This window comes from Myotis lucifugus, unplaced genomic scaffold (genome assembly GCF_000147115.1).
Source record: "Myotis lucifugus unplaced genomic scaffold, Myoluc2.0 scaffold_181, whole genome shotgun sequence".
Classification (NCBI taxonomy): Eukaryota; Metazoa; Chordata; class Mammalia; order Chiroptera; family Vespertilionidae; genus Myotis; species Myotis lucifugus.
The window spans coordinates 502,128-530,073 of record NW_005871229.1 but is presented as its reverse complement, the minus strand read 5'-3'; the positions used below and the strand labels follow the sequence as shown (position 1 = coordinate 530,073).

General features: G+C 45.4%; 2 protein-coding genes across 2 annotated transcripts in view; one reads left to right on the top strand and one right to left on the bottom strand.

The window, feature by feature from the left end:
- RNF10 (ring finger protein 10) overlaps nucleotides 1-21,530 on the top strand; it is a 35,572-nt gene extending 14,042 nt beyond the window's left edge. Inside the window, 15 exon segments of the mRNA XM_006096539.3 lie at nucleotides 3,779-3,978; nucleotides 4,902-4,992; nucleotides 5,938-6,122; nucleotides 6,202-6,338; nucleotides 9,292-9,452; nucleotides 11,989-12,114; nucleotides 12,369-12,642; nucleotides 12,842-12,975; nucleotides 14,638-14,755; nucleotides 14,982-15,083; nucleotides 15,830-15,985; nucleotides 19,927-20,027; nucleotides 20,322-20,379; nucleotides 20,478-20,636; nucleotides 21,245-21,530. Coding sequence (XP_006096601.1) covers nucleotides 3,779-3,978; nucleotides 4,902-4,992; nucleotides 5,938-6,122; nucleotides 6,202-6,338; nucleotides 9,292-9,452; nucleotides 11,989-12,114; nucleotides 12,369-12,642; nucleotides 12,842-12,975; nucleotides 14,638-14,755; nucleotides 14,982-15,083; nucleotides 15,830-15,985; nucleotides 19,927-20,027; nucleotides 20,322-20,379; nucleotides 20,478-20,636; nucleotides 21,245-21,321 — 2,079 coding nt within the window. The 3' untranslated portion in view covers nucleotides 21,322-21,530.
- A 788-nt stretch (nucleotides 21,531-22,318) lies between these two features.
- Nucleotides 22,319-25,373, bottom strand: POP5 (POP5 homolog, ribonuclease P/MRP subunit). Its single transcript, XM_006096537.3, has 5 exons — nucleotides 25,333-25,373; nucleotides 25,101-25,243; nucleotides 23,209-23,358; nucleotides 22,960-23,043; nucleotides 22,319-22,871 (listed from the first exon to the last, which is right to left on the bottom strand). Exons 1-5 carry the CDS (start codon nucleotides 25,350-25,352, stop codon nucleotides 22,762-22,764), a joined length of 507 nt encoding a protein of 168 aa, XP_006096599.1. The 5' UTR covers nucleotides 25,353-25,373; the 3' UTR covers nucleotides 22,319-22,761.
- Nucleotides 25,374-27,946: the final 2,573 nt, after the last annotated feature.

The following is a 27,946-nucleotide window of genomic DNA, read 5'->3' as shown; positions in this document are numbered from 1 at the left end:
CTTGAGCTGCTTTGGTGGCATGGTGAGGACTTACACCTGATTTAGGGAGAATGGGAGACAGGAGGAAGACATTGCAGGTTCAGACAGCACTTTCTAGAGCAGGGGTGGGCAAACTTTTTGACTCGAGGGCCACAATGGGTTCTTAAACTGGACCGGAGGGCCGGAACAAAAGCATGGATGGAGTGTTTGTGTGAACTAATATAAATTCAAAGTAAACATCATTACATAAAAGGGTACGGCTTTTTTTTTTTTTTAGTTTTATTCATTTCAAACGGCCCGATCCGCCCCGCGGGGCGTAGTTTGCCCACTGCTGTTCTAGTGGCTTTGCTCTGAAGGGAGCAGAGAGGTAAGGCAGTAGCTTGAGGGGAATGTGAGGTCAAGAGAGACTTTAAGGTTGGAGAAATTAAAGCATATCTCCGCTAACAGGATTGTCCTGGTGAAAGGGAAAATTTGATGCACAGGAAGGGGAGAACTGCTGGAACAGTGTCCTTGAGTTCCGGAGGCGTTGGCTTAGATAGGAGCTTCGCCAGTTCATCCACAGTAAAGAGAGGAAGGCAGAGTTCTGGTAGGAGGGTGCAGGAGTTCTGTTCTGATTGTTCTTATTGTCCGCGTGAAATAGATAAGATGAGCTGGGAGAGCAGGTTTGGAAGGCAGAGGAGTAGAATTGTTTGGGTGACTGGGGGGATTAATGGAGAACAGAAGTATAATTGTAGCAGGACTGCCAGGCAGCATAAGCATCTGCTCCAGTGAGGCTGGTCAGTGTGATGTGGCTGTGTGCTGTAGCCATGTTTAACTGCTCTGGTGCTGGTGTGGAATAGGCGGAGGGTTGGGTTAATCAGGGGAAGGTTTTTGCTGGGTGAGTGCAACTGATGAGAAGGAGGCACTGGACCGTAGGATCTAAGGCAAATCAGGAAAGAAGGTTTTTGGGGGTTGGGTCACTGGCTTGCAGATCCCAGTGGGGATGAAGAATTGTTGGGGTTAGGACTGAATAGAACAGGCCGGGACAGGAATGAGTTACTGGTTGGATATAGGGTGGAAGAGGCTGGTAGTTTATACCAGCACGATCTAGACCAGCGGTTCTCAACCTATGGGTCGAGACCCCTTTGGGGGTCGAACGACCCTTTCACAGGGGTCGCCTAAGACCATTGGAAAACACATATATAATTACATATTGTTTTTGTGATTAATCACTATGTTTTAATTATGTTCAATTTGTAACAATGAAATTGGGGGTCACCACGACATGAGGAACTATATTAAAGGGTCGCGGCATTAGGAAGGTTGAGAACCACTGATCTAGACGGTAGAGCAGTGCTGTTCCATAAAAATGCAAGCCACGTGTGTCATTTAAAACTTTCTAGTTGCCACATTACAAAAGTAAAGAAACGCTGGTGAAATGAATTTGAATATATTTAACCCAATACAGCTAAAATGCTATTTCTCAATATGGCATGGCACTGACCACATTTGAAGTACTCAGCAGCCACATCCAGGGTAGCACAGCCCTAGATGGTATGCCCTTGGGAGGGGTAGAGGGCAAGCTGATTGGAGGAGAGGAAGAGGTTAAGGAACTGAGAAATCAGCATGTTGGAAGAGGATAATCAGGAATTATGATGGGCTGTATGGGGGAGAGTGACAGTGGGCCAGCTAGGACAACAGGTGAAGATATGAGGCTGAGATAGGGGGAATTTTGTTGAGTGAGCATAGCTCTTACCTAAGTTTGGGTATTGGAAGTAGAAAACCTGGTTAGTGGTTAGCAGAGCCCAGCCCTATGGAAATAAGCATCTAAGGCAGCGGTTCTCAACCTGTGGGTCGCGACCCCTTTGGGGGTCGAACGACCCTTTCACAGGGGTCGCCTAAGACCATCAGAAAACACATATATAATTACATATTGTTTTTGTGATTAATCACTATGCTTTAATTATGTTCAATTTGTAACAATGAAAATACATCCTGCATGTCAGATATTTACATTACGATTCATAACAGTAGCAAAATTACAGTTATGAAGTAGCAACGAAAATAATTTTATGGTTGGGGGTCACCACAACATGAGGAACTGTATTAAAGGGTCTCGGCATTAGGAAGGTTGAGAACCATTTATCTAAGGGATGAGATGGGATGATGGAAGTCTTGGGCTTCCTGCGCTGAGTTACATAAACAGTGTCTAACTGTATGGTATGTCGCTGTATCATATGTTATGATTCTGTATACATAGAATATATGCAGAGAATGCCTCTGAAATAGAAGGTATCTTTTGCCCTTTTATACTCTTCAGATTCTTTATTACATGTGCAAATGCTGATAACTAATCTCTGAATTTGATTAAGCAGCAAAAACCTTAAATTATATTTTCTTTGACTTAGTAATTCCTACTATACATTCAAAAGAAATAATTGTAGGTGTCCAAATATTTGTGCACGAATGTCTATCCATAAGTGTGTTTATTGCATTATTGTGTTTTCACGGTGGAAAAGCTATGTACAATCTGTGTCCTACACTGGGGGATTATATAGCCCTTTATGTAATGATATATAGCCCTTTAAAGTGACTGCACAGTAACATTTAGTGACCTGGTAAAGTACAGTGGAGCCTTGACTTACGAGTTTAATTCGTTCCGTGACAGAGCTCGTAACTCAAATTACTCATATGTCAAATCAAAAAGTGAACGAGTGAGACACGTGATGCTGGGCTGATGTTGTGGCGTTCACTGTGACGTTCGCTGCGCCAACTAGCGGTGGGGTATCTGAAGCTGGCTCGTAACCTGAATTTTAGCTCGCAACTCAAAGCAAAAAATCGGCCGAGAGACGGCTCGTATCTCGAAAAACTCGTTAGTCGGGACACTCGTAAGTCAAGGCCCCACTGTACTTATGACATTAAATGGGGGAGAGGGATTAGAAAATGAACCAGCTGACCTATAGCAGATTTCTTCCATCTTTGTGTGCAGTGGTATTTCTTATGTTGCTTCTTGCCCCTTTCTAAACTATTTCTGAGTCTGCTGATTGGGTTTATTTCTAGACACAGCTAGTCTGCCTACATGTTCTAATTCTGTCGGTTTTTTAAAATTTATTTTTTACTGATTTCAGAGAGGAAGGGAGAGGGAGATAGAAACATCAATGATGAGCGGGAATCGTTGATCAGCTGCTTCCTGCACGCCTCCACACTGGGGATCGAGCCCGCACCCCAGGCATGTGACCTTGACTGGAATCGAACCTAGGACCCTTCAGTCCGCAGGCGGACGCTCTGTCCACTGAGCCAAACCAGCTAGGGCTAATTCTGTTAGTTTTAATTAACCATGAATAGCAATGTGTGTCTTAGGTAGGAGGTCTCTGGCAGGATCCTGAAGCCTATGGTAACTAACAGCTGCCTGCTAGCCGCTTCCAGAGTGTAGTTCCACAGACTTGATTTTTCCAGGAACACACCAGAGAACAAGTAACTAACAAGAGTGAAGGTGTAGGAGTCCTATGGACTGTCAAAAGATTAATCCAGTAATCTTTGTGCTTCAAGATAACTAGAGGAGTTCATTTTGTCATTTAATGGTTAATTGCCACTTAGCAGGACAGACTAAACAGTTTAAGTAATTGCATGTTAAAGGCTCTTTTTCCCCTCCACTTCTGTCTAGACTTTGGGTAGACGTTTGCATTACCACCTCCTAGAAAGATTGTGTACTTTACGCCCATGTTTTGTTTGAGTCATAGAAAGAGGTGTTGTGCTGGTTTCTGCTGTACATCGGTGTCATTCTAATCAAAATACTCTGATTCATTTTCATTCTCTTTAGGTAGCAGAGGCTCAACGGGCAGAGTTTAGCCCTGCCCAGTTCTCTGGTCCAAAGAAGATCAACTTGAACCACTTGTTGAATTTCACTTTTGAACCACGTGGCCAGGCAGGTCACTTTGAAGGCAGTGGACATGGCAGCTGGGGAAGAAGGAACAAGTGGGGGCATAAGCCTTTTAACAAGGAGCTGTTTTTACAGGCCAAGTGAGTATGGCTACCCTTAGGAGGAAAGTGAAATTGAGCCTCTGGGCAGTTGTGTTGAGAAGAAACTTCTTTTAAACTTGCGGGAGAGAGGCAGAAAGGCACTGGATCTGGTTCTTTTTCCTTTTTTTTTTTCTTTTTCCTGTTTTTTTTTTTTCTTCTTCTGGCTAGTGTTAAAAAACCCATTTTCCAAGTGAATGATCTTGGTGCTTAAGAGTAAGTAAGTGAATAAATAAATGCTAAAATTAAATAATGCTTTAGTATCATGATGAGTTTGTAAAAATGTTTGCTTTGGAATTGAACCCAGATTTGAATCTTGTTTTGGCCCTTGATCTTGGGTAATTTACCTAACTACTTTGAGATTCAGCTTCTCTGTAAAGCAGTAGAGATTACTTAAGGGAGAGTTGAATGACAAGTTTGAGTGGTTGGCATACATTTGCTGAAATACTGATTCCCTTTCTCTTTTTGTGTGGTGTTCTATTGTAAGATTTAACCTTGGATCTAGAGACTGAAGTAACCATTTAGTGCTTTACATAAACAGGTGCTCAGGTGATGTGAGTGAGAACAGCCTTCTCTACTGCATGGAAGATTCGCTATGTTCCCGGCTTCCTGGGGGTGAGGGAGCAAATCTGGCTTCCTGCTGGTTGATGGAGTCACAGTACGGATTAGTTTTAGTTCAGGGGAGGCGAATAGGCAGCTTGGCTGGGCTTGGAAGCAGGAAAAAACAGTTCATGGATTTAGACTCCTACCTGCTGAGTCTTTGGATTCTCTCCAGAGCCAGGGCTCAGAACTGAGTTCAGTGCTTCACACACCATGGCTGCTAATGGCCTGCATTTGATTTCTAAGTGAAGAGATGAATTTCTGCTGAGGGCTTGTTGGTGAATTCTGACAGTCTGCCTTTTCCTTGTCTTCCTTCCTATTTCTAGCTGCCAGTTTGTGGTGTCTGAAGACCAAGACTACACAGTTCATTTTGCTGATCCTGATACCTTAGTCAACTGGGACTTTGTGGAACAAGTGGTGAGTAGCTCAACTTAGCTTATAAGCTGTTAGTGGGGGAGAGAACTAAAGAAAGGGACTGGGTCTGTGGTGACACAGCAGCTGTTGGCTGGGTCCCCTGCTGATGCCTTTTCTGCTGGCATTACTGTAGACATTGCCCAGAGATCAGGTCTCGTTTCTCCTGGAGTTCATTTTGGGCTCTCTGATTGGAACTGACTTGCAAGACTGGCGAGTTGGTGGGCTCTGAGCTGAAGGTATAAAAGCAGTCCTATCTACTACCTAACGTGAGGAGCTCTGGTTACCCTCCTGACCCAGAGTAGACTCATTACATGGACATGGCTTCATTGGTAGTCATTTGTAGTGATCAATATCAAGTCAGGCCTCAGCCTTGTGGCCAGTGAATGAGCCACACAGATGTACTTCTGTGCAAGCCTCTGCTACATATGTTTTCCATTGAAATGAGCTCTGGGTATCCCCTTGCTGCTCCTAGGTTTTATCATGTAAAATACCTTTCAGAACGGTAGGTCCCAAAGCCTGGACTCCCATTACTGTGAAAATTCATAAAGTCATCTGAGAATGACATGAAGCCTCTGAAACTTGTTTTATATGCACTGGTTTAAAAAATAGAGATTCATAGAAAATGCAAATCTCATTGACTCCTGTTGGAAATTACTGGTACATTACTTCTAAGCCCCTTTTGTGCCTTTATGTGTGGACGTATACCTATAAATCTTTTTTTGTAAACGGGATCATATATTGATTTCTGTCATTTTTCCCCCTTTGCTATAGAACCCTCAAGATAACCTGTTATGTAGTTGTTTTATTATATTAAATGTTACAATTTTATGAAGGTGTGTTGAGTAGAGATGTATGGGGATGGGAGAGGAGAGGCTTTAACTTTGATAATCCCTAGTCAGTTCTGAAAGCAGTGCGACTTGTGTAACTTGTGGTGGCATTTTGTTTCAGCGTATTTGTAGCCATGAAGTGCCGTCTTGCCCAATATGCCTATATCCACCTACTGCAGCCAAGATAACCCGTTGTGGACACATCTTCTGCTGGGCATGCATCCTGCATTATCTTTCACTGAGTGAGAAGACCTGGAGTAAATGTCCCATCTGTTACAGTTCTGTGCATAAGAAGGATCTCAAGAGGTGAGATGGAGATATTTACTAGATTAGACCCCAGTTTGCTAACTCCTTGCTCTGCTACATCTGAATGTCCATATTACAGCGTTGTTGCCACAGAGTCTCGTCAGTATGTTGTTGGTGATACCATTACGATGCAGCTGATGAAGAGGGAGAAAGGTGTGTTGGTGGCCTTGCCCAAATCCAAATGGATGAATGTAGACCATCCTATTCATCTAGGAGGTGAGTTCGGTTAATTTTGGGGGCAAATTAACCTGGGTACATTCTTTAAGGCTAGTGAATATCTTTCTACTGTCCAGAATTTAGCCTTTGGGTATGCAGTTTCTAGCATTTCCAGATTAGTCATAGGATTCTAGTAGGTTAGGGTGGCATTTGCAGAGAGTGGCTTAACTTGGTTTCAAGTTTGGTTCAGTTATATATACTTTTTTAAAAAATATATATTTTATTGATTTTTTTTACAGAGAGGAAGGGAGAGGGATAGTCAGAAACATTGATGAGAGAGAAACATCGATCAGCTGCCTCCTGCACATCTCCCACTAGGGATGTGCCCGCAACCAAGGTACATGCCCTTGACCGGAATCGAACCTGGGACCTTTCAGTCCGCAGGCCGACGCTCTATCCACTGAGCCAAACTGGTTAGGGCCAGTTATATATACTTTAATTCTTATTTTGCAAGACTTTGTTGAATAGTATCTGGCACTGTGCCCAGTCTTGGGGATTCCAATTAGCCATTCTTGGTACCTGTTAATCAAGGGACCCAGTCTGAGGGAAGAGATGGACTGGAAGGCAGGCAATTAGGGTATAATAGAGTGTGACAAGTGCTTATGGAGGGGAAAGTCTAAGGGGTTATATTCCCTGTAGAAATGAACATTAAAGTGGCATTTCAGTTTGGGGCTAAAATGCTTTCTTAATAAATGGTATTGAAACAATTGACTCCTCTTATGGAAAAAAGGATAAAAGTAGCCCTGGCTGGTCGGCCCGTGGATCGAGGGGTCATGGTTTCAATGCACGGTCAAGAGCATGTTCCTCAGTTGCAGGCTTGATCCTTGGCCCTGGTCGGGCGCATGTAGGAGGTAACCAATGGATGTGTCTTTTTCACATTGATGTTTTTTTCTCTCTCTCCTCTCCTCCCTCCTTTCCCCTCACTCAAATCAATGGAAAAATATCCTCAGGTGAGGATTAGGGGAAAAAAGAATAAAAGTAAATCTCTATCTCATACCATTCATAAAATCAATTCCTGATGGATTAAAGAACTAAATGTAAACATCCAAAACCTTTAAAAGAAAATATAGGACAATATCTTTATAAATCCTAAGGTATATATGGATTTTTGAATCAGGCTGAAACCGTAGATGCTATAAAAGAAAAGATTGAAGGATGGGGGAGGGTGAAGTGGGTGAACAGGGTCAACTATGGTGACAGACTAGACTTCAGGTGGTGAGCACACAATAAAGTATACAGATGTCGAATTATAGTGTGTGCCTGAAATTTATATAATGTTATTAACCAGTGTTACCCAAATAAAGTTAATAAAAAAGAAAAGATTAGTAAGTTTGTTATCTGAAAAGATTCCTCAAAGTCAACAGGTGATAAATAGACTAGAGGAAAATTTACACATTCAAAGCTAGAGATTAAGGTCCAGAACAGAAAGGTGTTCTATAAAGTAGATTAACAACCTGGTAGAAGAATGCGCTAGGCATAATGACCAGACTTTTCCCAGGAAATGGTATTTAAATAACCTCCAAATATCTACACAGATTTAACTTTGCTAACAGTCATGCAAATCTAAATCCCTATTAGGGTGATTTAAAAAAAAAAGACATTGGCAACACCAGTTATTGGCAGGGGTGTTCTTGTTCTTGGTAGGAGTATAAATCAATAACAGCCTTTGGGGGTAGGGATTCAGTAGTATTTAAAATATGCACAACCCTAAATCCAGCATTTATACTTAAACATAATAAAGAATAATTTGTATCAAGGAGTGTGTATAAGGATTTATTTTGTAACCACGGAATTGGCAATAACCTAAATGTTCCATAAGGAACTTGTCAGAATATATAATACTATGGAACACTATATGGAAGGTAAAAATGGGATAGATCTCTGTGTTAATATTTTGGGGAAAAATATTTTGAAAAATTTTAAGACATTGAATGAAAAACCAAAACAAAATGTATAGTTTATTGTTTTTGGAAAATATTTATTTTTTATAAATATGAGTGTGTGTGTGTGTGTGTATTGATTTTCTTTTTTTTAGAAGGAGAAAGGGTGCAGGAGAGGAACATCAATGAGAGAGAGAAATCTCTATAGGCTGCCTCCCACATGCCCCCTACTGGGGATTGAGCCTGCAACCCAGGCATGTGCCATGACTGGGAATCTAAGTGGTGACTTCTTGGTGCATGGGATGACGCTCAACCAATTGAGCCACACTGGCCAAGGCTGAACATGAGTATATAAATGTATATAAAAGATTTGAAGAATACATATACAAATTTGTAAATGGTTTTCTCTGGGCGGGTACTAGGATGGAAAGGGGAAAACACAGGGCATTTTAAGAGTTTCTCAAAAAAAAAAAAAAAGAGTTTCTCAAAAGATAACATGGTTTTAAACTTTTTAAATAGTACTGAAAATAAAGCCCTACCCTGTTTGGCTCAGTGGACCCCTTGGATTGAAGGGTCCTGGGTTCAATTTTGGACAAGGGCATGTACCTTGGTTTCGAGCTTGATCCCCAGTAGGGGGTGTGCAGGAGGCAGCTGATTGATATTTCCAACTCTCTATCTCCCTTCCTCTCTGTAAAATCAATAAAAATATATTTTAAAAAAAAGTACTGAAAATATGGAGAAGTAAAGGCAATAAATCATTTATAACCCTTTTACCCAGAGGTACCCCCAAAAGTTTTATTCTGGTCTGGCATCATCTTTTTTCTTATGTACTGTCTGCAAAATTCTCTTTGACTAAATTTTTTACTGCATCTTTGAGTTTCTTAGGAAAAATTTCTCATATGATGGGGTCAGAGTTATAAACCTTATATTAAGGTCATTATTAAATTATTTTTGGGAAATTATGCTAAATTACTTCACCTTAGAAGACAGAGATGTGTGTGACAGTTTCTGTGTAGCCACGTGGTTGTGAGCTTTGAGTGTTGCAGGTTTGTGACCTGCTGGCTCTCTTGTAGATGAACAGCACAGCCAGTACTCCAAGTTGCTGCTGGCCTCCAAGGAGCAGGTACTGCGCCGGGTGGTCCAGGAGGAGAAAGTGGCGCTGGAACAGCAGCTGGCAGAGGAGCAGCACAGTCCCGAGTCCTGCTTTATTGAGGCAGCCATCCAGGAGCTCAAGGTGAGAGGTGCCCTGGAAACTGACTGGATGGCGGGCGTAAGTTATGTCAGCCCCACATTTAAGATAAAGCAGGAAATGACTGAAAAGGCTGATTGGCTCTGGGAGGGAAGGGCAAAGTGGGTTTTAGGCACTCTCTGCAGCTGAAAGGAACTTGTCATAATGACCTTATAACTCATTGAGACACTGGAGTTTGTGAGGTTAGCTATGTTCTTAGTTCAGCAAGGTATGCTTTTTGTATTCTAGAAAAACACTTGGATTTATTTTTAGAGATGTTTTATTTGAGGGACATTATGGAGAAAGTATTATGACCTATCCAGCAGGCCCTACCAATATCTGCTGAGGATTTTGGAGCAGCAAGAAAATTACCCAAATAAAGAATTTCCTGCCGAACCGGTTTGGCTCAGTGGGTAGAGCGTCGGCCTGCGGACTCAAGGGTCCCAGGTTCGATTCCGGTCAAGGGCATGTACCTTGGTTGCAGGCACATCCCTACTGGGGGCTGTGCAGGAGGCAGCTGATAGATCTCTCTCATCGATGTTTCTAACTCTCTATCCCTCTCCCTTCTCTGTAAAAATTCAATAAAATATATTAAAAAAAAATTTCCTATGTCTTGTATCCTCTGCAACAGGGATTCTTTTTTTTTTTTTTTTAATACTTTAATTGATTTTAGAGAGGAAGGGAGAGGGGGAGAGAGATAGAAACATCAATGATGAGAACCATTGATTGGCTGCCTCATGAACTCCTACTACTGGGGTTCGAGCCAGCAACCTAGGCATGTCCCCTTGATGAGGTGAACCTGGGACCCTTCAATCCACAGGCTGACACTCTATCCACTGAGCCAAACCAGCTAGGGCTGTAACAGGGATTCTTAAGCTTTAACAAGCATCAGAATCACTGGTTGTTGGGCTATACCCTGAGAGATTGATTCAATAGGTACTGTACTGAAATTTATCTCAGCACTGACCTGGTGGCTCAGTTGGTTGGAGCATCATCCCGTGCACCACAAAGGTTGCGAGTTCAATGCCTGGTCAGGGCACTTACCTAGGTTGTGAGTTCGACCCCTGGTTGGGGGGCATATGGGAGGCAACCAATTAATTTTTTCTCTTTCTTCCTAAGAATCAATTAAAAACATCCTCAGTTGAGGATTAAAAACAAGTTATCTCACTTAAGCTTCATATTCTGGCATGATAGACACAATTATCCTGTTTCCCAGATGAGGAAATGGAATCATGGATTAGGTAATTTGTTTGAAGATACCTCACTAATAAGAGGTGAATCTGGTATTTGAATTCCTGTCTCTCTGACTTCTAAGTCCTCTTTGGGCAGGATCCTACTACATGTACTTAATTTTTACTTTCTACAGTACAGAGCATTTGTCCACATGCATTTCAGGTAAAGAAAAGGTACATAGAAGTAGAGCTGTCTACATTGAGGTAGGGGTTGGCCAAACCCTGTTTGCTTCCTGTGCTAGGGGTGCTGGGGCTCTCTCGGCCGTGTTTGTAAAAACTAGTATTGTGTTCTTGGATTTCTGTTGAGGAAGCTTTTGTGTAGTGTTTTCATTGTCAGAATCTCTAAGCAGAATGCCATCCTGTTTGAATACCAGATGCTTTTGGCTTTGTTAAAGGTCAAGGATCTGGGAACCTTTCCTCTCTAAAAATTAATTTAAAATAATTTTAAAAACAATAAGACCCGTTGGGTCTTATTAAATTGATTTTTAGAGAGGAAGGGAGAGAGAGAAACATTGATTTGTTGTTCCACTTATTTATGCATTCATTGCTTGATTTTTATTAACTTTTTAAAAAACTTTTAAAATGTATTTTTATTGCTTTTAGAGAGGAAGGAAGAGGAAGAAGAGAGAGATAGAAACATCAGTGATGAGTGAGAATCATTGATCAGCTGCCTCCTGCATGTCCCCTACTGGGGATCGAGTCTGCAACCTGGGCATGTGCTCTGACCTGGAATGGAGACCTCCTGGTTTACATAGGTCGACATTCAGCCACTGAGCCACACATGGGCTATTAATTAATTAATTTTTTTATTTTATTTCTTTAGAGAGAGAGAGGAACATCGATTTATTGTTCCACTTATTTATGCATTCATTGGTTACTTCTTGTGTGTGCCCTGACTGGGGATCAAACCACAACCTTTGCATATCGGGACTACACTCTGACCAACTGAGCTACCTGGCCAGCGTAGGTCTTGTTACCTTTTTAAAAAAATATACATTTTTATTGATTTCAGAGAGGAAGGGAGAGGGAGAGGGAGATAGAAATGTCAGTGATGACAGAGAATCATTGATTGGCCACTTCCTGCACACCCCCTACTGGGGATCGCGTTCACAACCCGTGCATGTGTCCTTGACTGGAATCGAACTTGGGTCCTTCCAGTCTGCAGTCCAACGCTCTATCCACTGAGCCAAACCAGCTAGGCTGCCTTTTAACTTCTATTCCTATTGAGAGAGGCCATTGAAAGCCCTTGCCCTTCATCTTAAATGTGTTTCTGGAAACAGCTTTCTCCTGTCTTCTCTCTGGTGATCTAGACTCGGGAAGAGGCTCTTTCAGGATTGGCTGAAAGCAGAGGGGAGGTCACTGGTGTGGTGGCTGCTCTGGAACAACTGGTGCTGATGGCTCCCTTGGCGAAGGAGTCTATTTTTCAACCCAGGAAGGTTAGTGTGTCCGTGTTCCAAATTAAATGGCTGCCATTCCTCAAGTCCTGCTGCTGAGCTGGTAGGCACTGTGTGAGATCCAAACTTTCTTGGATGAAGAAGAAACCATGAGTCTTTTCTGGATACTTATTAGTTCTTTCCCCAGGGGTGTTACATCAGTGATGTGTCAGCTAAGGTAAACATCCAGAGAACTTGGTTCCTATGCCTACCTTTGCCAGGTGTACTTACTGTTGACCTAGAATTTGTCCCAACAGGGAGTGCTAGAGTACCTGTCTGCTTTTGATGAAGAAACCACCGAAGTTTGTTCTCTGGGCTCTTCTCGTCCTCTTGGTCTCCCTCTGGTAGAAGAAGAGGAAGCAGTGTCTGAACCGGAGCCTGATCCGAAGGGTTGTCCAGAGGCTTGTGATGACTCGGAGTTAGCAGATGACAATCTTGGAGAGGGAACCATTAGTCCTGAGTCCAGCCATCAGGAACCCACCTCAGGCTTCACACACCTGAGCAGCTCTCCTTGTTACTACTTTTACCAAGGTGAGGGGCCCTGAGGAGGAGGGCTGGGTTGCAACAGACATATTTCAGAGAGATGACCTAACTCTGAGCAGAAGGAGGCATCGCCACTAGGTCTCTTGGGCCTTCCGGCTTGGGGCGGGAGAGACAGACCTAGCTATAAGGAGGGACCCATCTTGAGGACTGGCCGAGACCATTGTGTGATAGAGCCACTTGTCTTCAGCGGAGGATGGGCAGTACATGTTCCTGCACCCTGTGAATGTGCGCTGCCTCGTGCGGGAGTATGGCAGCCTGGAGCAGAGCCCCGAGAAGATCTCAGCAGTGGTGGTGGAGATCGCTGGGTACTCCATGTCTGAGGTAAGGTCTTCTTAGAGGTGGAGGGTCGGGAGCATCAGTAACCTCATGTCTTTGAGCTGGGCCTACTCACCCAAGTTCACAAATCTTCAAGGCCTTTTAGTTTTCTTGTTGTTGTTTTTTTGGTGTTTTTTTTTTTTTAGATTTCTTTTGTTTTGTATAGCAGAGGTGGAGATTTATTGAAGAACAAGTACAGACTCCCACGTGGGGAGAAGGAAATTTTTTTTCTTTTTAAGGAAGGGACAGAGAAATATCAATATGATAGTGAAACATGGATTGGCTGCTTCCTGCACTCCCCCTACCGGGGATCAAGCCTGTAACCCAGGCATGTGTCCTTACAAGAACCAAACCAGCAACCTTTTGGTGCATGAGACGATGCCCAACCCACTGAGCCACATCCACCAGGGTTTTTTTGTATTTTTTAAGTCTTTTTTTGTTGGTGATGGTACCCATGGATCTTTAAAAAGTTAAATGGTGCTACCTTTTTTTTTTTTTTAAGAGAGGAAGGGAGAGAGACACACACACATATCTATTTGTTATTTCATTTAATTATGTGTTCAGTGGTTGATTCTTATATGTGCCCTGACCAGGGATCGAACCCATATTGATGCTCTAACCAACTGAGCTATGTGGCCAGGTCAATGGTGCTACCTTTTAAAGTTAAATGGCTGGTTTGGCTCAGTGGATAGAGCATCGGCCTGTGGACTGAAGGGTCCCTGATTCGATTCTAGTCAAGGGCACATGCCTGGGTTGCGGCTCAATCCCCAGTAGGGGGCATGCAGGAGGCAGCCGGTAGATGATTCTCTCTTACTGATGTTTCTGTCTTTTCCTCTCCCTTCATCTCTGAAATCAATAAACATTTATTTAAAAGAAATTTAGATGCTAGGTTCTGTTAAGTCAACTAGTGCTCTGCTTCACAGGTTACTTACTGTGGTTTGGGAATATAGCTGTCTCCTACTTTCATTCAAGATGAGTTTGTTTTTTTGTTTCTCCTTATTGCTTAGGAGAAATGTGCAAGAAAATGAAAAGTCCTTTAGGACTTTTGAAAAGCTAGTTTATGCAAATTCTAAATGCATTTTTGGGTTATACATCTGAGTTAATTGCCTGATAATTTACATACATGAAATTTGCCCATTGAGAGTTATTTCTGTATTGATCTGAAATTTTTTTATAAGCCTAGACTCTTGGGGTACTATAAATTTTCCATAAAACTTGCAGAAAAAGGAAACAAAATTAAATTTAAGTTGATGGGCTTCATTTTTACTGTTTTAGGCCGACCTTCATGCCATAGGGCAATCTGCTTTATGTATCTTCCTACTTATCATTAATTCTGTCAGTGGCTCCCAGATTTTTGACAAGTTACTCTTTTTATTTTCCTTATTCTCTCCCCCGAGGCATGGACCCCAGAAAATAGAAACAGCCGATCAGCTTTAGATAATTTATTGCCAAGCTCCGTTTATTCATTTGCAGCACAAACCAAAAATACCGTTTTTGGTTGCTTAGTCTACCTTACTGTTGCTTAATTGACACTTTCTGTGAGCACTACTCTATGAGCCCCAGTGCTGACTGTGAGTGTGTGTAGACTGTTGAATGTCTAGGGTGGGATTTTCTGTCTGCAGAGTAAGGCCTGGTCTTAGTTGAGTGTTGGTCCCTTTTCCACTGCAGGATGTTCGACAGCGTCATAGATATCTTTCTCACTTGCCCCTCACCTGTGAGTTCAGCATCTGTGAACTGGCTCTGCAGCCCCCTGTGGTCTCTAAGGAAACCCTAGAGATATTCTCAGGTAAGAGTGCCCCAGCTTTGCTTCTCGTCATAGTGGAGTTCAGGGATTCCTGTTACTAGACACCCAGTGTGGGAGGACTGCAGGAGTGGTGTCAAGAGTCTCAGAAGCTCCTGATACACTCCATCTATTCATCCAATCCAACCGGGCCTTAGGTACTAGTCAGCTAGGAGGAGGGAATGGCCAGGTTGTCTTGGGTCTGCCTCCTCATAATCTGACCAACCCACAGATGACATTGAGAAGAGGAAGCGTCAACGCCAGAAGAAGGCTCGGGAGGAGCGCCGTCGAGAGCGTAGGATTGAGATGGAAGAGAACAAGAAACAGGGCAAGTGTAAGTTCAAGAACTCTCATCATTGACTAATACAGCTGTGCATCATTGTCCAGAGGCTCAGCGCCCAAGCCCCGGAGCCAGACTGCTTGGGTTCTTATCCCAGCTCTGCCACTTGTTCTCTTCAATTCTTAAGTGTGAAGTGTGAGAGTACCTCCTTCATAGGCTTATTTGAGAATTAAATGAGTTAATTTGGGTCAAAGTGCATAGCATATAGTAAGGAATAAGATTAAATTAATCTTTGGTATAGTGGGTGAGAAAACCTGGTGGGGGAGAGAATTAGAGATCTGCTGAATGCTGGGGATAATTGTCCCATGTGTTCTCTGGATGGATCATTGACCTCACCTTTGACTCTCTAAGGAGTGTTATAAATGTAGGTTTTGAAACATCTATCAAGCATGTCAAACTTGTGGCCAGCGGGCTATGAGTTCGACATGCTTAGATCCTGCTCCCCTGGGAGAGTCCTCAACTGTTGAAAAAGATTTGAGGAAATATGCTCAGCTAGTGTGGCTCTGTAGTTGAGCGTTGACCTATGAATCAGGAGGTCATGGTTCTATTCTGGTCAGGGCACAAGCCAGGTTGTGGGCTCGATCCCCAGTAGGGGCATACAGAGGCAGCCAATCAACGATTCTCATCATTAATGTTTCTGTCTCTCCCCCTTCCTTCCTCTCTGAAATAAAAAATATATTTAAAAATTTTTTTGAGGAAATCTGTAAATGGGCCTACCATTCTCATCTTTTCCTTTGCAGACCCAGAAGTCCACATTCCCCTGGAGAATCTACAGCAGTTTCCTGCCTTCAATTCCTATACTTGCTCCTCTGATTCTGCTTTGGGTCCCACCAGCACTGAGGGCCACGGGGCTTTCTCCATTTCTCCTCTTAGCAGAAGTCCAGGTTCCCAAGCAGGTAAATAAAGTTGGGATGTAAAGAATGAAGGTACAAGTGTTTCCTTGTAGCATTGTTTATAATAAACTAGTGGCTTGGTGCATGAATTCATGCACATTGAACGGAAATTAATTAGAAGAAATATTTTAATATTGTTATTTGCCCTTTCTCTATAATAGAAGTGTCAATCAAATTCACCATCGACAGTGACAGGTCGAAACACATGTGTACCATTGGCGCCAGCGAGAGCTTTATATGTATGGCACATGTGCGAGTCAACTTAGCCTTTTATAGATGTAGAATAAACTTGCTTAATTAGACCTGCTTTCTGATATAGCTAAACTTTTTCCAGCCCAGTGAAGCACCCCAACTTCTTGCAGGTAATTGTCAGCAACACAGCAGTAAGTATAAGCACGAAGCAGATTATTATTGTAGATCACGCAGGGAGAACAAAGGGTAAAATATTTAACTGCAGCAGTATTTGACTATATTCTGCACAGTGAGAAAACCTGAAGTCATTTTCAAGGTCCACCATTTCTTACTTCTTTTCAGACGGGTCAAGTTTCTAAGCTTTCTAAATCTCCGTTTTCCGGCTAATGAAAAGAAAATAGAATTCCACTGAGTCTCCTATCTACCTTCTCCAAGACTTCTGTGAGGATCAAATGAGATGAGGCACGGGAAAATGCTTCACAGACATTGGGTTACAATGTAAAATGTTTGCACCTGGCTATAAAGCAAGTCATGTTCCTGGGCTGAAGAAACTCCAAGGAGGCTAGTTGCTAGGGAGAGGAAACCGGGTGTTGCTAATGTGACGTCATTACCCGGCGCCCACAGCGACCGTTTCCGGGCTGGGCTGGGCTGTAGGCCGCATTTTGTGCCATGGGATCTCGGCAGTGTTGGCTGTGATTTGGTGGGCAGTCACTCTGGGGTTGGTGGCAGGACCTATGTCCCACTTAGGGGAAGCCGAGTGTCGCTTTGTTGGTGCCAGGTCCATGGTACCGCTTCTCTGTAAATGGCCAGTGTGGGTCATGGCAGCTCCTGTGTCTGCCCCCTGGTGGTCAGTGCGCACCATAGCAACCGGTCAGACATTCAGACACATTTAGCATCTTAGCCTTTTATATATATAGACTAGAGGCCTGGTGCACAAAAATTTGTGCACTTGGGGGAGAGGGGGGGCCCCTCAGCCCGGCCTGTGCCCTCTCGCAGTCTGGGACCCCTCGGGAGATAACGACCTGCTGGCTTAGGCCTGCTCCCGGTGGCAGAGGGCAGGCCCAATCCCTAGGTGCAGCCCCTGGTCGGGCTCAGAGCAGGGATGATTGGGGAGTTGGGGTGCCACCCCCTGTCATGCACAGAGCAGGGCGGATTGGGAGGTTGCGATGCCACCCTCAATCACGCTCAGGGTAGGGCCGATTGGGGAGTTGGGGCACCGCCCCCTGTCACACTCAAGGCAGGGTCGATGGGGAGGTTGTGGCGCCACCCCCTGTCATGCACAGAGCAGGGCCCATCAGAGGGGTTGGGGCTCCGTACCCTGTCACACACAGAGCAGGGTCGATCAGGGGATTGGGGAGCTCCCCCCTGACACGCACAGAGCAGGGCCCATCAGGGGGTTGGGGAGCTCCCTCCTGTCATGCACAGAGTAGGGCCGATAGGGGAGTTGGGGCACTGCCCCCTGTCACACACAGAGCAGGGCCGATCAGGGGGTTGGGGCGCCGCCACTGTCACACTCAGGGCAGGGCCGATGGTGAGGTTATGGCTCTACCCTGTCACACACACACCAGGGCCTGTGGGGGGGGGGGGGTTGGGGCGCCGCACCCTGTCACACACAGAGCCGCAGGGCGATCAGGGGGTTTGGGCGCTGCCCCCTGTCTTGCTGATCCCGGTGCTGGGAGGCATGTTACCCTTTTACTATATAGAATAGAGGCCTGGTGCATGGGTAGGGGCTGGCTGGTTTGCCCTGAAGGTGTCCTGGATCAGGGTGGGGGTCCCCACTGGGGTGCTGGGCCAGCCTGGATGAGGGGATGATGGCTGTTTGCAGCTGGTCACACACCCTTCAGGGTGGGGGTCCCCACTGGGGTGCCTGGCCAGTCTGGGTGAGGGGCTGAGGGCTGTTTTCAGGCTGGTGGGTGACTGAAGCTCCCAACCGCTCCTTTTTTTCTTTTTTTTTTTATTCTGGGCCAAGGCCTCTGCAGCTAAAAGCAGGTATCTGGTTTGTTTGGGTTCTATAATCGAAACACTGTATCATCTCCACCTCTGAGATCCCTGCGGCTGAAAGCTGGTTTCTGGGGTTTTGTTTAGCTTCTATATTTGTTACAATGTTTCAGACTGCCAGCTCAGAGGCCGGCAAGGCAGGCGGGGAACGTTGGAGTCCTCCTTCACTGAAGCAAGCAAGCCTCATGTTCACTTCCAGCTGCCTGGCTGCCGGCCGCCATCTTGGCTGGCAGTTAATTTGCATATCGCCCTGATTAGCCAATGGGAAGGGTAGCGGTCGTACGCTAATTACCATGTTTCTCTTTTATTAGATAGGATAGCAGGTGTGTGTGGGGGGTGAAATAGTTTACAAAGTGTACTGATAAGTAAATGGCTAAATTATAGTATTTATACTTTGAAACATTGTACTTTATACCTAAGGAAGAAAGAAATAGCTCTCTTCATGAACTAATGGGTAGACCTGTAGGATAAAAGGAACTTTTAGAACAAACAGAACATGATACCATTTGTGGGTTTAAAGAAAAACACGCAAAACATGTTATGGGTTTGTATGTCTAAGTGTATAGAAAAATAGTGGGGTGATTATATTCCAAACAGGTAATTGTGTTCCACTCTAGGGAGTGAGACCAGGATTGAGAGATTGTTCAAAGAGGCCTTTAGCCTTTAAAAAATATTTTTTTCCCTCCTGTAGAATGTATTACTGTGTTATGAAATTAAACACGTAAGAAAGAGTTGCTATAATTTCAGAGAGCTATCATTTCTGATCTTCATCCACCTGGCAGATATTGTGATACTTAAATTTTATTTTTCAGGTATTTTAAACAAAATGTCCAAGATCATAATATTTAAAACTCTTGGTTACCCTTTGATGATATGGCTATCATTGATTAGGAGCCTAAGGTTAAGGCAGGGCCTTAGTTAGTGGCCGGGACTGGGATTAGAACCTGGGCTGATCTTGAGGGCTACACGACCATGATGCTCTGAAGAGCATATTTAAGAAGAGAGCTGCTATACAAAGGAATACAGCAGAATATCAACCACGTTATATGTGATATAAAGATTGTGTTTTCACATATTAGTTTTTCTGAAGGTATTTGAGCAAGAGCAGTTGGATGGTCCTAGAAATAGAACAGCTCTGGCTGGCGGGGGAAGGGCCTGCTAGTGGGAGAGTGAATAGGCTTCTTCCCCGGGTAGTGATCAGGACAGCGGGTAGACCTGATCTGTGGGAAACGTTCAACCTAAGGTCAAAGGATGGGGAAGACTGTTCCCGAGGGAGTATCAGGAAAAAGCTGGTATCTTCATTTGGGATTTGTTGATGTGTGTGTTTGGATTCTAACTGAATATTCCCAAGTCTTAGACATCTGCTGACTGGAACATAAAAGCTGACCTGATTCCATTTTATAGCTTTTCCTTGGAGTGTTTTCATCTACATAAAACCAAGTCATGACAGACCAAACCTAGTCCTTGAGAGTCAGCTGATGTGGAAAGGTCTTTTACTGTGGGAATAGATTCTGCCAGACCTTCTAGTGTTATTGTAAACGCAAAACATTTCTCTACTGATCACTGGTATGAATAATAGGCCTTGTTCTTGGCTTTTTGAGAATATGGCAGAGTTGAAATTGGGTCAAAGTTTGCTTTTTGAGTTGAGATTGGTAATTATCCATACCTGATTCAGGGTTCATCTCTTCACTCTTGTTAAGACACTAGCTCTTTGGAACTTGACTCATATAATCAGATGTCTGGTTCCCTTTCAGACTTTCTGCTGACCCCTGTGTCACCCACTGCGAGCCAGGGCAGTCCTTCACTCTGCATCGGGAGCCTGGAGGAAGACTCTCCCTTCCCTTCGTTTGCCCAGGTAAATCCTGTGCTTGGGAAGCAGCCAAGGATATTTAACACAAACTCCACTGCTTGTTCTTTCTGGAAACCACTCTGTTTGGGGGGTGGGGGGTGGGGCGGGCTCATAGGCCAATGTTGCACTGATTCTGATAATCACGAGGCTTTCTTAAGAGGGAACTTCATAGAGTTAGTCTCAGATATTATCGTAGACGTACCAAAGAGAGAGGCTAAGAGTAGTTGAGGGAGAATCAGTGTTCTCATTATTCAGCAAATCATTAGATTTCTTTTTCCCCCCCCTTTCCCACTTTGGCAGATGCTGAGAGTTGGAAAAGCAAAAGCAGATGTGTGGCCCAAAACTATTCCAAAGAAAGGTGAGGATGGCCCTCCTGGTGAAGGGCGGTTTTTCCCTTTTCAGAAGATAGAAGTCTCTAGAGTTGTTCCTAGAATCGTAACACTGGTTGTTTTTTAGATGAAAACAGCTTAGTCCCTCCTGCCACCATGGACAGTGACGGGGAGAGTGATAACTCGGACCGTGTTCCTGTGCCCAGTTTCCAGAATTCCTTCAGCCAAGCTATCGAAGCAGCCTTCATGAAACTGGACACGCCCGCTACTTCAGATGCCCTCTCTGGTAAAGGCAGGGGGAGTGCTCAGCACAGGGTTGTCCTTCCAGCCTGGGTCCTGTGGCAGATGGCACTCATCAGCCGGGCATTTCCCTGAGCCCTTAGGCTCACCTTCTCGTAGCAGCTAACATTCCATTGGTGTCACATAGCAACTTTTTGCCACCTCAGATTCATTCTTGAGGCCTGGATATGACGTTCGGAGGAACTTTTATTTCCGCTTCTAAGACACAGCAGTGGAGAGTGGATTTTGGAATCCTGAGTTGGTAAAGGGTGGCTCATAGATGGAGAAATTGGGCTCGAAGCCCATGCCCACTCTGACATTCATGATTAGAGAATGACATTTATGTTGTGCTTCCTGTGTGCGGCTGGCATTGCGCTAATTTACTCTCCCATTAGCCAGATTAAATAGGTATAACTCTGTTACAGTTGAAACAGTTCTAGGGAGATAAAGAGACTTGTCCAAAAACAAAGAGTGTGCAAGGACTGGTATTTGAATACTGGCATTCTGATTCCAGAACCTGTACTCTTAGCTGCCATTGTCACTCTCAGTCATGAAAACTGGCCAGGGGACAAGGGGTGGCATTCTAAGCTAAGTTCTCTTTCTGTTTCCGTTTAGAAGAGAAAGGAGGAAAGAAAAGAAAAAAACAGAAACAGAAGCTCCTGTTCAGCACCTCAGTCGTCCACACCAAGTGACACTACCGGCCCAGGCGACTTCTCCAGCTGGTTTTCTTTTTTCCGTGCTTTTGTTTTGCTGCTGTAATTTTTAAGTATCTGAGTTTGAACAGATTAGTTCTGGGGGGAGGGGGTTTCCACAATATGAGGGGGAACCAAGATTTTAAATACAGTGTATTTTCCAGCTTCCCGTCTTTACACCAAAATAAAGTATTGACACTCATAAGAGATCTCTTCCTGCCAAGGTTTTTAGTTTGTTATAGGTTAGTCTTTTTGACCATGTGTAATTAGTTTTTCTCAACCTTAAATAAACAAGTCCCTTCAACATCCCTTGGAAAAGCGGCCCAGAACAGAGTGTTAAATAGCACTATTGTGCTCTGACGTCATGTGCCAGAGCATCCTGGTTTTAGCACCTTTCAGTGAGTCTTTTAAAAGTAGTTGAATCTTTTCTGTCTGTCCAGTCCTCTAAAGAAACAGAGGGATGGAATAAAATGGATTTAGGATACTCAGCTCGAATTGCAGTTTTTCGTCTGACATGGCCAGGCTCTGGGGCTAGACCTAGGCTGCACTTGCATGTATGATGGAGGGTTTTGCCTCTTCCACATGGCTTCTGTTTGGCAAGGAAAGACATAACTCACTAAGGAAGGCTTAGGACCTTCCAACCTTTAAATCAAAGTTGTTTAAAGTGACAGTAGCCCGAGTTGTAGGAGCAGGCGTCCAGCACACCTGGAGGTAGAGTAGGACAGGTTTGAAAGTGGCAGGGCTGCCCACTGCCTCTGTTGTCTAGAGTAGTCTTATGCCTTGGTTTGAGCTAAATTTGAGTGATGTGAATTCTTTTGCTGCTTAATAAAGTAACCTCTAGGTCTAACAGAATGTGAAGGCAAACAGTTGCAATAAATTACCTGCACAAGCAATGTGAGCTTTCTGTTTTATTTTTTTAATTCATTGAGTTTTTAGAGAGGGAAAAAATAGAGAAACATCGATTTTTGTTCCCCTTCTTTATGCATTCATTGGTTGATTTTTGTATGTTCCTTGACTGGAGATCGAGCCTGCAACCTTAGCGTATCGGGACGATGCTCTAACCAACTGAGCTGCCTGGACAGGGCAGCTTTTTTTTTTTTAAAGTTCAATTCAGGTCAGCTGGACATACTTACTATAAATAGGTTAAAGTATCAGCTACTATGAGTGTGAGCTGGGCTTAGCTTTAACCTGTCATTCTTAACCGAAAGCCGTTCAGAAATCCAGGGTCAGGAACTCTGGGGGGTGAGGGCGTTCCAGCCTGAGATGAAAGGGCAGGTTGAGGCAGAAGTCACAAATCTACCAGATGTGTCCGGGACTCTGAGTGACATCCATTCTAGGATGGAGAAAGCAGATCCTAGAAATGTAGATCCAGCTGCCTCCCAGAATGCCCTGTTCCAATAAGTGGGCCCCGAGGCCTGGCACAGTGCAGCCCGCAGAGGTTCACTCCATTGCTTCAGCAGCCTCCTCACCATCTGAAAGCTCCTCCTCACCCGGCTCCTCCTCCAGCAAACAGCTTCTTGTGACGGACTTCTGGATAGCTTCCCGCTCTCCTGGAGAAAGGCAGGCAGCATGGGTGAAAGATGTTCTTGACAGCCGGGAGCCAGTCTGCTCAGTACGCACTGGGTTAGTGTTGCTTACCTTCATCAGTGCAGTTCTGCAACAAGATCAACAGCTGTCTCCTGTTGTACTGAATCAGGAACTTCTGACATGTTCTAATTGTACCTGGCACATGAGAGAGCTTTGTGGTGACAGGTGTCTGCCTCAGAGACTTTCAGAGTTAGGGGAAAGCATCTTGCTCTTGGCAGGATAGGAAGACCCACCCACCAGATATGACTGAACTCTGAGCCTGACACCCACTGAAAATCAGCCACACCCCATGCAGCCTACCTCCCACGTGCAAGGTGTTGAGAAAACACGGGTAACGGTGTCCTTTGTTCTCCAAGTGTGTGATGAAGGGAAGAGCTGACCACACAAGCTGGTAGAACTCCTTTCGGCATCGGAGTAGCACTATTCCAGTATAGGCATTGAGGTATCGCACTACAGCAGGAAAAAAATTTTTGGGAAACTGGATTCTTAGCAGCAGGTCAAAGGTCTTAGGGTAACTAAGCCTACTAAGTGCCAACAACTGTTCAAAGCAGTGGCACTTGGGACACATCACTGAGTAAGAACAGATTCCTGAAGGAAAAGGATTGTCATTTATGGAAGGGGGAGAGGGAGACAATAGCCAGTGCCTTGCACACCACTCACAACAGATGAATTTAGAATTCTGAATGTTCTTCTAATTCACTGACTGGCTAATAAGTTGGGGGTGGGGAGGTGGAGATCCAAACCCTTGGCTGAAGAAAGGCTCTGCAGCTAGGCTCTGTAGCCAGCTGAGTTTCACCTGATGTACCATTGTGCCTGTCTTCTATCTATACATATATAAAACTCTAATATGCAAATAGATCGAACAGCAGAACAACCAAATAACCCGTCACTATGATGTGCGCTGACCACCAGGGGGTGCACGCGGAACATGGTGGGTGTCAGCCATGGTGGGATGGTGGAGGAGGTGAGCGGGGGTGCCAGACCAAGGTGGGGTGCTGGTTGCTGTCATTGGGGCGAGCCTCTGGTGATTACTGAAAATTCTTCGCTCCCATGCACTGTGGTCCCACCTGGTGTTTGCACCTGCTGCCAGCGCTGGCAGCCGCCGCTCGTACTCACTGCTGGTGCTGGCCTCGTTTACACCCGCAGCTGGCACCGGAGCTGCCGCTCGTACCCACTGCTGGCGCCTGGCGCCGGTCCCAATCGCATGGCGCCATCAGTGGGTGCGAGCGGCGGCTGCAGGCCCTGATCACCTCTGAGGGCTTTTCCACCTCCCCCTGCTCCTGAGGGGTGATTAGAGCAGCAGCCACTGCTTGCACCCCCTTGCATCTGCTGCTGGTGCTGGCCCAATTGCTCCACGCAGTCAGCCGGTGCGAGTGGGGCTGGAGCTGTCAGTGGTGGGAGCGTGGCTGCTGGCAGAGAGGGTACGGGGGCCACGGAGGATAGGCCGAGACCCACCCCTGTGCCCACCACAGCCTCGCGGCCCACAGTTCCTTTCAAGGTGCACGAATTCGTGCACTGGGCCCCCAGTGTGCATATAATTTCCCAGGATCCCATTTTAAGCATATAGTAAAAGGGAAGGAATCTAGATTTGTGTGGCTCCTGGGAGGCACCAGTTCTTCCTCATTTTCATACAATTGTGTGTTCTGTGCTTTACAGGCCCTATTAAGGGCTTTTCAGGGTTAATTCTGACTTTTCCCCATGTGATATTAATGTAACCAGTCACCTAACTTCATAGGAACTATACACACCTCCCCTCATTTAATTCTAGTCATCCTATTAAATTCAGTAGCAATCACCAATATACACGTGTCAAATAGGTACAGGGGATTCTTGCCCAAAGTTCCACTGCCTTCTGTCTTAGCTCTCCGCCTAACTTTGGACTGTCCACACCTGGAGCTCCGAGTCCCAGACGCCTGAAAAGGACCACTTCGTGGCCCAGCCGCCTGGCTCAGTGGTTGAGCCTGGACCTATGAACGGGGAGGTCACGTCAGTCCCCAGTAGGGGGCGTGCAGGACGCAGCCGGTTCTCATCACTGATGTTTCTCCCTCTCCCTCTCTGAATGAATAACATATTAAAAACAAACAAAAAACACTTCGTGGATGGTGCACCAGGCTTGGCAGCTCCGTGGGCCGCTTGTGCCCCTACTCCCTCCCCGGCCCCCAAGCCCTCTGGGTTCCCCAGCACCTTCGTACCCGCGAAGCCGATGGAGCAGGCGGCCGCGCCGAAAGTCCCGTGCAGGCGGGCGACCGTGTCCCGTACAAGGCCGCCCAGCACTCGGTCATCCAGGCTCAGGCGGCAGCGGGGGTCGTCAGACACCACTTCGCAGAGCAGGTACCTGGGGCGGACGAGAGGGAGGTGAGCAGAGGCCAGGGCGGCGGGCACCGGGCAGGGAAGGGCACGAGGGGCGAGCCACGAGCTGCTTACCTGTGTTTGAACCGCACCATGGCGACTTCCGCTCCGGCGCCCTGACGCGCAAAGCTGGTGTCTGCTGGTGGCCAATGGGAATTCAGCTCCGCAGTCTTCAACCACTCAGAGAGGGATGTAGGCTAGAAAGGCGGAGCTGTAATGCTGAGAGGCGGAGCCCAGTGTCAGTCTCCTTCAAGCCCCGCCCCCGTTTGCGTTTGCAGAGTTTCACCCTGATTTGGGTGCTGGGCTCGGCGTTTGGGCGGTTGGTGGCTGTGATGGGTAGTTATGGTCCGCGCCGGGTGTGCAATCCTGCAGAGCATGCAGCTGCTGCCCGCGGGCCCTCAGGACGCTTACTTTCTATTCCCTTACAACACAGTCGCGTATGCACTTACATATTCCCTCTTTAAAGCTGGACGGTGGAGCTCTCAGCCTACAGGCCAGGACTGACACAGGAAATCCGGCCTTACTTGCAGGTTAGGGCTCGGCTTGCTTTTTCCTTACCGCCAAGTATGTTTGGGCTTTTCAACAGTCTCACGGAGATGAGTCTCGTTTTTTTGTTTGCAAAACCAATCAGTGGTCGTTATATTTTCCTTTAAAAAATTTTTAAAATTGTTTTCAGAGAGGAAGGGAGAGGGAGAGAGAGAGAGAGAGGGAGAGAGAGAGAGATACATCAATGATGAGAGAGAATCATGGACTGGCTGTCTCCTGCACGCCCCACACTGGGGACTGAGTTTGCATCCCTGACCGGAATCAAACCTGGGACCCTTCAGTCCCCAGGCTGACACTCTATCCACTGAGCCAAACCGTCCAGGGCATATTTTCCATTTTTTAAATTGAAAAGCACGAAGAAGCAAATAAAAATAAATTATAATCCATCACTGAGAGAGAATAATTTATCATGTGGTGTGTCTCCCCTAGAGCCCCCCCCCCCCCCGCCAGCGGTCCTCAAAGTGAGATTGAGGGACCCCAGGGTTTTCCAAGGCTCTGAGCTCAAAATTACTTTCATAATAACAGTAAGATGTTATTTGTCTTTTTTACTCTCTCACAATGGACAGTAAAGTTTTCCAGAGGTTACATGACATGCTAACGTTATCACTTTGATGGCTAATGCAATTGAGTTTTAAATATTTCTATTTTAATAGCCATGATAAGTATCGATATAGCCCACAAAAACAAAAGCTCTTTGGGATCCTCAATAATGTGAGTGTAAAGGGGTCCTGAGACAATGAAAAACGTTTGAGATGAGAACTGCTGCCCTATGTTGTTATATTTTTCTTTTATTTTCTTTTTAGAGGAGGATCATACTGTTTAGTACTCTTTTTTCCTGCTTGAATATCTTCTTTAAAATGTCTTATTGAGGTATAACATACATACAATGCATATAAGTGTACAACTCAATGTATTTTTACAAATGCATAGACTTGTGAAACCACTGCCCAAATTAAGGGAGCATTTCTAGCGCCCAAGAAGGTTCCTACGCCCCCTTCCCAGTCAAAATCCTTCCCAGAAGTAGCCTCTATTCTGACTTCTATTATGAAAGACTAGAGGCCCAGTGAGGCACCCCAACTTCTTGCAGGTAATTGTCAGCAACACAGCAGTAAATATCAGCACGAAGCAGATTATTATTGTAGATCACGCAGGGAGAACAAAGGGTAAAATATTTAACTGCAGCAGTGTTTGACTATATTCTGCGCAGTGAGAAAACCTGAAGTCATTTTCAAGGTCCACCATTTCTTATTTCTTTTCAGTCGGGTTTCTAAGCTTTCAGGTTTCTAAGCTTTCTAAATCTCTATTTTCCAGCTAATGAAAAGAAAATAGGATTCTACTGAGTCTCCTATCTACCCACTCCAGGACTTCTGTGAGGATCAAATGAGGCATGGGAAAACGCTTCACAGACATTTGGTTACAGTGTGAAATGTTTGCACCTGGCTATAAAGCAAGTCATGTTCCTGGGCTGAAGAAACTCCAAGGAGGCTAGTTGCTAGGGAGAGGAAGCTGGGCGTTGCTAGGTGACATCATTACCCACTACCCACAGCTGGGCTGGGCTGTCGGTCGCATTTTGAGCCATGAGGTCTAGGCAGCGGCAGCGTTGGCTGCGGTTTGGTGGGCTGTCACTCGGGGGTGGTGGTGGGACCTGTGTCCCAGTTGGGGGAAGCCGAGTGTTGCTTTGTGGACACCAGGTCCCCGGTGCCGTTTCTCTGTAAATGGCCAGTGCGGGTCCCGGCAGCTCCTGTGTTGGGTGCACAGCCTGTGGTTAGGTCTTTATTCTTTACCCCCATTCCTATTAGAACTGTCAAGGGCTTGGCTGGCCCTGTGAGCTCCATAAAGGAAGGCCAGTTTCACAGCTGATTACTTGCAAGATGTGGAATGAGTCCTCGATTTCCCCACCTCTCACTTTTCACCACCTTAAAGGAGGGATGCGGAGGGAGGAGGGGTGGGGGAGTCAAGGAGACAGGAGAGCAGTGGCCCTGCTGAGGTGTCTTCCGCCCTCCTTAACCCATGCCACCCTCGGATTTTAAAATAATATATTGATAATATGTTTTTTCGCAAGCAAGGGGGCGTCAGAAGGCCGCGGTGCCGGACCTCCGAGTTCCCCCTTCCTCCCTTCCCGGCGGGAACAACTTCCCCTAAA

Coding starts and splice junctions, on each gene's coding strand:
- POP5 (XM_006096537.3), bottom strand. CDS start 25,352: ATGGTGCGGTTCAAACACAG. Junction 23,359..25,100: donor CTGCTCCATCGGCTTCGCGG/GTACGAAGGTGC, acceptor TTCCTGCTGTAG/TGCGATACCTCAATGCCTAT. Junction 23,044..23,208: donor CAACACCTTGCACGTGGGAG/GTAGGCTGCATG, acceptor CTCATGTGCCAG/GTACAATTAGAACATGTCAG.